This window comes from Akebia trifoliata, chromosome 6, assembly GCF_017979445.1.
Source record: "Akebia trifoliata isolate Shusen 1 chromosome 6, ASM1797944v1, whole genome shotgun sequence".
Classification (NCBI taxonomy): Eukaryota; Viridiplantae; Streptophyta; class Magnoliopsida; order Ranunculales; family Lardizabalaceae; genus Akebia; species Akebia trifoliata.
Window position 1 is genome coordinate 15,788,727 of NC_141380.1, and position 8,680 is coordinate 15,797,406.

The 8,680-nt window shown below is 35.7% G+C and overlaps 1 protein-coding gene across 4 annotated transcripts; it reads right to left on the reverse strand.

The window, feature by feature from the left end:
* Nucleotides 1-562: 562 nt before the first annotated feature.
* Nucleotides 563-8,432, reverse strand: CSD3 (copper/zinc superoxide dismutase 3). Of its 4 annotated transcripts, none has more exons than XM_086445963.1 (7): nt 8,176-8,432; nt 8,002-8,103; nt 7,780-7,875; nt 7,668-7,690; nt 7,478-7,553; nt 1,403-1,506; nt 563-942 (listed from the first exon to the last, which is right to left on the reverse strand). In XM_086445963.1, the coding sequence occupies exons 1-7, from the start codon at nt 8,267-8,269 to the stop codon at nt 889-891; spliced, it is 549 nt and encodes a 182-aa protein (XP_086302089.1). In that variant the 5' UTR covers nt 8,270-8,432; the 3' UTR covers nt 563-888. The 4 variants fall into 4 exon arrangements, with proteins under 4 accessions (XP_086302089.1, XP_086302088.1, XP_086302092.1 ...); XM_086445962.1 differs by having other exon boundaries at nt 7,668-7,699; nt 8,176-8,426; XM_086445966.1 differs by having other exon boundaries at nt 1,403-1,456; nt 8,176-8,424.
* Nucleotides 8,433-8,680: the final 248 nt, after the last annotated feature.

Here is an 8,680-nt window from a genome sequence, read left to right on the forward strand (position 1 = left end):
TTTACTTATTACACCCCAATTTCTTAAATTATTTTTGACAGCCCAACCATAAAGATTAGAATACATCATTCAAACATTACAAAGGTTTGGCTCAAATTATTATTCTCAATATCACCAAGCGTTATAATACAATTTGGTAGTTGTTTACCATTATGATTTTTATATTTTTTTTATAAGTAAAATTTATTGAAGACAAGGACAAGGGAGTCCTTTGAAAAGATACATAAACAAGAAAGCAAAAGAAGCAAAGAAAATAAACAAATACTACCTAATTACATTCTCCCATCTAAACAATAAGTCCTAAAAGAAAAATCCTTTAACTGTTTACACCAATAATATAAGATACCAAGGATATTGAAAATTATCTCATGTAAGTTGCTTTCCTTCCCATCGAATGTGCTTGAGTTCCTCTCTTTCCACAAATCCCAACAAATTGCAAAGAGTGTCAAACATGCTTACCATTATGATTAGACTGATGCAAAATCTTGGACCCAAAGAAATAAAAATCAAGCGAAAAAATGAGTGCTTTTATTGGCACTCCAACTTTTACTTATTCTCAACCATTTATTTATTTATTTATTAAATTGGGTGTAATAAATAAAAGTTGGGGTGCCAATAGCAGTTCTCTTAATATAATGCCATTTTTCTCTTTCTCTGTCTAAGAAGATTCAAAGAAATCAGAGGCCTTACGCTTTTATTGACATGGGTGGCTTCAAAATGATCAATGCTCATGCGTTATAATATGATGCCTACGTAGCATGCATATTTAAGCTGATCAGAAGCATACCAGTTTATTGACATACTCTTTCAGTAGAAGATAAAAAGAGAGCCCAGAGAAGTCGATGTTGCAATTACACTGTTTCTGGGTACATGGGAACACATTTAACACTAACCTTGCACATGTAATACACGACTAAACAGATGATTGAAGCCCAATGATACCTGCCATACAACAAAATAAGGATAATTAACATTTCAACGATGGGTTCTTTTAAATGGAAAAGGTCCAACCAGATGTATCACAAATACAGAGAAAGAATTGGCTTGGACCCATTACTTGATGGGTTTCACCACCACCATCTTTTCCAAAAGTTGAGTTGATTTATGTGATTTTCAGCCATTCGATCTTACACTTTGCTGGATTAGCAGCTACTGTTTCTATCCAACGGTCCAAACAGAATACAATGGACTGGATGGTTATCATGATCTGGTGAGGATGATGTCCGGCCTATGAAACGTTCTAGACGGGCATGAAAATGGGGGGTCTGTTTGCCTTGCATATGCATCATGTGTAACGGCTAAGGCTTAGATGTCTTCAGGATTTTACCCGACGACTTCGGTTCTACAAATGCAAGAAAGCAGCCAAACAACCACAAAGAAATTAGGGTAGAAAGGGAATTACCACATCCAATTCTTGCACCAGCGTTGCCAGTTGTCTTGCTAAGTTCATGTTCCCCTGCAGCATCAGTACCATATGAATGGTTAAGAACTCAATGAAACAAGGTTCTGGATGAAAGAAAAAGTTCATGAGGTTTGGTGGTGAGTTGAAGGCTATATAATCAACTTTTCACGTTAATAATGTAAATTAAGAGCAGTGTTTGGATCCTTATTTTATTTAGTTGCTATTTATTTTAATTTTCTAATTTGAATTATTATTATTGTAAAGAGTTTCTATATTTACTTCATTAGGTGTCTAATTAGTTATCAGGTTTTAGAGTTAAACTAGGATATTTCTATTTTAGAGTTGTAGCCAAAGTTGGCAAGTAATCATCTATATATATAGGTGGATTGATATTATTATTAAGCAAGTAATAATAATAAATTTGTGTCTCCCTCCTCTCGATTCTTATTCTATCTTTTCTCTTCTTCTTCTGGATCTAATAACCCTAACAAGCAGTAACAAACTTGAAAGATAATTGGATGGAGATAAAGGAGTCTGTCTGTAAAAGACAAGGACATGAAGGACTCTTGACAGTCCTTATTGTAATCAGGGAATACCAATTAAAAGGTTCATGAATCTAACACAAGGTTTAAAAGATATTTCCTTAAATAGAAATTCCTGCCACTCTGAAAAGTCTTTTGCTGATGGGTAAAAGCAAATTTCATTAAAGTGGTCGAGATGACCAACAAGAAAGAGTACAATAACAAGAAAGCAAGAACCCAAGACCTGCTAGGAAAATCTACAAACTCAGTCCCATCTCCCCATGAAGTCCTCAAAGAAGACTCCTTTGAACTCTTTTTTTTTATTCAATTCATTTGAACTCTTCAAAAACTTTACTCAAATAAAATAGAAAGCTTTTGATTGACACTATAATAGCCTCGACAGAAGCCTCCTTTCCTTCAAAAACCCGACAATTTCTTTCCTTCCAAACGCCCCAGCAAATCACAAAAGGAGTAACGGACCACAGAATTCTTTTTGCCACCGAAAACGAGCAGCCCAAACTTAGCCACTACGCAAAGAGAGCTTTAACCATAAGGGGAAAGCAGCCCACAACGCCAAAAGAGCCCAGAAGTGCATCCAAATGTCCCAAGCCATTGGGCAGTGTAAATTCTAAAACAGTAACATTTTCTTTTCAAGGAAGTATTCTTCAGGATAAGTTTTCCAAGGAAATATTTTCTATGCTTCCAAACGAGATCATGCAAGTCTCCTACCTATAGCTCTCTGTGGGACGTTCTTTTAGGCCTTAGAAGTGGGAAACCTTGCATTAAACCAAATACTGTAATGAGACTCCATAGACTTCATACCTATTCACTCTCTGTGGGGAATACTCTTACTCAAATTTTGTATCCCCTTAACTGTATTTTTTTGCCCCCTGCAAACAAAACCCTGACTATTCAGAATGAATTAGTGTTTTAAAAAGGCTTTTGAGACTTACCCCTCAAGACTCAACCTGGGATGAGGCTTCCATAAAATGTTCCAATGCTTACTAAGAACACAAAATGGTTTGCGAGGCCTACAACAAACAGTATTTCTTGCTTGTTCCATTACAGATTTGAATTGGCATATGCCTCATGGTGATCACACCTTTCTTGATGCCTTATACCGTAGGCATGTGCCATGATCATGGACATATGATTATGGAGGTAATTCTAGGTTCTCATACCTTACAATTCAATATATTAGCTTATTTTAGTTTTTCCACTAATCCTTAGTTAAATAGTAATAACGTATTTAATTTTAAATAAGAACAAAACAATCTTCCTCCATACAAACAGATCAATTTTTCCCATTTAGAAGAAGCATCACGTCAATAAATTGAGCGTAATAAAGACGATGATGTTGAGATGAAGAGTGGAAAGACTAGGGAAGGGAAAAATTGGATGAATGTATTTGGGGAAATGTAGAAGCAGTTCCAATCAACAATAAACTAAGAGAAAGAAAACTAAGATGGTTTGGACATGTTTAACAAAGGCTAATTATAATCCTATTTAGAAGGTTCTAAAGGAGCAAAAGGAAAAGCCAAAAGAATGTGGATGGAAATAGTGAAAGTAGATATGAATACACTTTTAATAACACAAAAATGGCTCTAGACAAAGTAGAATGGAGCAGGATTCGATTAGTCGATCCCAAATCTTTGGGATAAGGAAGAAGATAATGATGATGTTGATAAGAAACAACCGTTAGGTCACATGCTTTATTATGACTTAGTGAAAGGACCACAATACCCTCCTTGAATTAATATTACCTTTTTTTTACCCTTGGGCCCGAAGAACAAAAATGAAATCCCTTTCTAGAACCAGTCAACAGACACAAAGCCCTCACCTTAAGCCGTCACAGTCACTCGCCTAGATGTGTCAATCCCTGTCACACTCCCTATCTTCTTAGATGTTGATGCCATCCTAGACTGTCCCTCACCCTCATGGTTGATTTGACCATTGTTCTCACTATCCCCTTTCCAAGACCTCTTTATATTATGGCATCGACAAATCCATCTCTACCCCAAATGTTTCTCAAATAAAAAGCTTCTTTACAATGATTATGTACCTTTTCATGTTACACAAGTTATTAATTCATTGTGATTTGATCATGGTTTAGTGTCTAGGATTAAGTTTCATATAATCTTCATCTGCCATCTTTGTTGTTCTTATTTTTGTCATCATTTGGCATTTCATCTGTTTGTTTCTACCATATAGGTCTCCTGGAAAGGCATAGTCATACACTACAATGTAGAGTGGCTCCAGCTGAGAAAGAGTGGGCATTGTGTGAAAGAATATATAAATGGAAAGTGCTATATGATCGAGCATACAGATAAAGATAAGATTTGCTAATTTGATATTTGAATTGTGTGTCAGTTGCTCTTCTCCCTACAACAGCTGTGTTGAGATAATTTGATTAGTCATGGGTGGCACATACATACATCATAGTGGTGAATGAATCACAGTTATGCATGTTACACATCATGGATAGACAGGATTGGTGGGATCGTATATTTTCCAGTTGGGAGATAGCAAAGCCCAATGTGTTACAATTTTAAAGCATGAAGCTAATGAGACTCCTATCCCAATACCTATTATGGTACATCCACCACAACCAATAGAGAAACCATCAGTTGTAAAGGTTGTACCCAATTCATAGATAATCTATATGATTTTATGGATGAGCCCACTATTCCTAGATCTGATGGAAAAGATTGCATTGAAGAGTCGATGATGAATACAACAATTGGACAACATCTGAAAAAAGGCTCAGATGCAGAAGAACAATAAAATCTAGAATGGAAAAAGGTAAGACAAGGTTAGAACTTAGAACATAAGTATAAGGTTAGAACAAGTCTAAGGGAAACCCAAAAAGCAAGAATTAAATGGCCAGTTCAAATTGGGAGGTGAGTGTTGGAAGGTCCAAGCTTAGGAAGTATCTTAACCAGTGTTTTAGTCGTTTGTGTATTTCATCCCAGCCATCACAAGATGGGTAGTTGAAGGGTTGTCGACCTGTAGATTGGATGGATGATTCCTCATGGAGAAGTATGTAGGAGTTATTTAAGTGGTTGCGAACCTAGATGTAAAAAAACATCTGTTGTTTACTTGCATTTACATATGCCGGTCAAAAAATAAGGACACTAAGTTTCATGGCTACAGTTGATTGACTCATACCTGTTGTAGTATTCCTTGCCTTTGACTTTACATTCCAACATGCAAAAAGGGATATTGAATGTCAACTAAGGTCATTCCTGAGACTTGGCGTAGCTATTGTTTTAACCATGTCTATAAAAATTTCAATAAATATGGAAGGGTCCAGAAATAGAGCGTTTTCTTGGAGTGTAGCAAGGACTTACAAGTCAATGGAATTTGATAAGAGTGGTGAATCAACTGCAAATTAAAAGCAAGGAAAGCAAGGACTCCTAAAGTTGGTTGTATGGAGTTTGTATGTTTGATGATGTGGTACTAAAACATCAACTTATAAGGCATTATTTTTTAATTTTTTTTACAGTGCAGAACTCTTTTACTTGTATTGGTTTGCAGGTTTGAACTTGTGCTAATATGTGAATAACATAATACTGATTTTTATGGTAATGCATGCTGGTGCATTGTTAATGCATGACTCCTTTACCTATAATGGAAGAATGAAGAGTTTTAAGTTGAGATACACAGCTGGAGATGAGGAATAACAAGTTTTCTTGGGCAATGAATATAACGAAGGGAGAGGAAGAAAATTGTGGAAAGGAGGTAGACCATCTTTGCAAATGTTCCTCTGTATGCGTGGTGGAGATGACAAAAGATGTAAGAGAGAAGTATGCTAGGATAAAAAAGTTATATTAATTCATTGAGGGTATTTCGATCATCTAATTAACTCATAAGGGATCACGTGACCATTGCATGTTCAATAACAAATGATTTTGGTCCAGGACGAGTATCTCTATTTAGTACTGAGAACCAGGGGGTTTCATTAAATATATCTTGCTTTTACTATTCATCATAAAAGTTGTGCCCTGTGCCCGTACATTTGGAAAAATTAAACTTATATATGATTCAAATTTTCCTCAATGTTTTCACAAACATGACATATGTCAGGTATTCATCAACCTCTGTGAATAAGGAGATTGAAGTAAGTAATGCGTAAATGTGGTGATGAAAAAAAACTCTATCAAAGATTTAGTTTGGCAATGTCCCAAAAAGAAGAACTGAAGGAAATAAAAATAGAAAATTTGAAGAAGGTGAGAGAAATGGACGGTATAAATTGATGATTAAATGGCGGAATAGATGCTGATCTAATGCAACTCGGACAAGTAGATCAATGGGCTATTTTTATTGGCTCATTGAAGGAATTGTGCTGACTTAAAACCACAAGGTGGTGATGAGATTAGAGATCTAAGTTTCACAATCAATTCAATCAACCCAAAAACCGTAAAGAAGGGACCTTGAAGTTTTTTTCTCTAGAAAGAGATAAATTTCAATAAGTTGGAAGTTCTCTCTCTATCTCTAATAGTTGGGTTTACATACTAAAACCCCCAAAACCCTAACCCAACCCTGACCATAGTATTGCCACACTCTATTTTGGCAAAATTAGAAAGTACCCTTGAATCAAGAAAATTCCCCATAAATCCTCATCTAGCATAAAATTCAAAAATAACCATGGAACAATTCTTTCTCTTCTAGCAACCTTGCCATTCCTTCGAACAAGGGACCCCTAGATCGAGATACATTGAAGGGACAACTATCCATATGAGTGTCTGGACTATAGGTGGAACCAAGAGAAGAAGGTCATTAGTCTTATTCAACACATGCTTATGAACTCCTTACGCAAGTAACTATGCGCAGGAGCAAACTTCTTGAGCATGTACAAGAGTGGATAGAGTAGTTTCAAGGCAGAAAAGCGAATGTCGGAAACAATGTGAGGAACAAAGTTACGAAATTTGCAACAACAAATCATATTGAGAAATTGATGGGAAACGTTGGTACTAGGAAACATCTGAGTTGGTCAGGAGAAAAAAGTTTCCAAGCACCTACAAAATGAGACCTAAGTGATCTCACCAGAATGATAAATTTGTTGGCGTCCTTGCTAATAAGGTCATAGCAAGATAGTTCAACAGAAAAGTGCATGGATCTAAGGATGTCTATAAAAATTTAGGTTGACTTATTGTGATTGTTATATGCTTCAGACAGTCATTATTAGTGTCTTCTGCATTCTCAATGACTAGCAGAAAGTGCCAAACAACAATTGTTGTGATTTAACATAAAAGAGTGGATTAAATTCTTAGTTTCCCTTATGGCTCATAAATTTCTCTATAGTAGAACATCTTCTAAGTTTTGTGACATATCTGGAATCCGTTAAAACAAACTATTAACCTTTCTGATTATATATTTGGTTAAAATGAAAATGACTTGGGATCCTGATTTCACATCTTTAATTCTTGGATACTTAATTTCGACAACAACTAGTCTTGGCAAAGAAACTAACACAAAACGAACCAATTAAATGGCACCCAAGTTGTACAAGAAAATATAATAAAAATTTCATGAAAAATGAAACTAATAGTACCTCTACCAAGATCATCAGGATCAGCATGTACAACGACTGCCCTTCCAAGTATAGAGTGCTGCCCACTTAGTGGAATCTAAAAAACTCAAACCAAAAAGAAAAATAGATATAACTGGAAATTCTGAAGCTATAATTCCAGTAACAAAAGAAATGATTCCAATAAAACGATTGAAGGTATGAATTACAGCACCTGTCTGTCCTTAATGAAGACCTCTGCAACTCCTAGAACATTTACAGCAACCACTTATTAAAAAAAAACAAAAACCCAATAATAAAAACAAGAAAATGATTCAGATACAAACCATCTGGACCGGCAAGGATGTTTCCCAGGTCACCCGCATGACGTTCTCTGTCGAAAGGAGCTCCATGATCCTTCTTCAGTGGATTAAAGTGAGGTCCTGCAATACAATCAAATACCCATATTCAAGAAAAAAAAATATAGAAACATAAACCCATTATTAAAAATGAAAAATTAGGAGCATATAAGTAAAATTTTCAAGTTTGATTGATTGAGAAAGAGAGACCAGTAGAATTGCAGCCGTTGGTTGTATCGCCAAGAGCGTGAATATGGAAGGCATGGAGACCTGGAGAGAGGCCAGTTATCTTCCCTTTCACATGGGTAACTCCTGTAATTAAAAACTCATCTGAGTCTCAGTTGATGAAGAGAGAGAGAGAGAGAGAGAGAGAGACAGACAGACCATTGGGATCCTGGAGGAATTGAAGAGAGCCTCTGATATTGTTTTTGTCGCCAGCGATGAGAACCACAGCCTTTACAGAACCAATTGCAGCCATTACAAAGTAACAACTCTCTCTGTCTCTGTCTTATATATCATCTATTTGTTCTTTTATTGTTTTTTTGTTGAGTTATCTATCTATTCTTTCATTCACGAATCATGGATATTATATTATAAACACACACTCTCGATAAGAAAGAGATGAGGGAGGGAGGGAGGGAGGGAGGGAGGGCCGCCGAGTGTTGTGTTTACTCATTTTCACATTTTAGAATCCAATGCATAATTTTGTTGGATCATTCATCTGATTTTTTCATCATCACAATTTTTTTTTTGAAAACCAATGCCATCCTCTAGGATAATTAATTAATTAATTAATTATAAATCTCAAGAAGTGTAAATTTTTGCAAATTAAGTCTTGGCCATATGAGATTTTTGTTTCGATTATATAACCAATTTAGTCAAACAAGCT

What these genes read in the sequence shown, in the direction of transcription:
- CSD3 (XM_086445962.1), bottom strand. Translation starts at nt 8,269, where the DNA reads ATGGCTGCAATTGGTTCTGTAAAGGCTGTGGTTCTCATCGCTGGCGAC. An exon ending in CATCCTTGCCGGTCCAGATG is followed by an intron (nt 7,700 to 7,779) that starts GTTTGTATCTGA and finishes TAAATGTTCTAG; the next exon opens with GAGTTGCAGAGGTCTTCATT. An exon ending in TGGTGCAAGAATTGGATGTG is followed by an intron (nt 943 to 1,402) that starts GTAATTCCCTTT and finishes GTTGTATGGCAG; the next exon opens with GTATCATTGGGCTTCAATCA.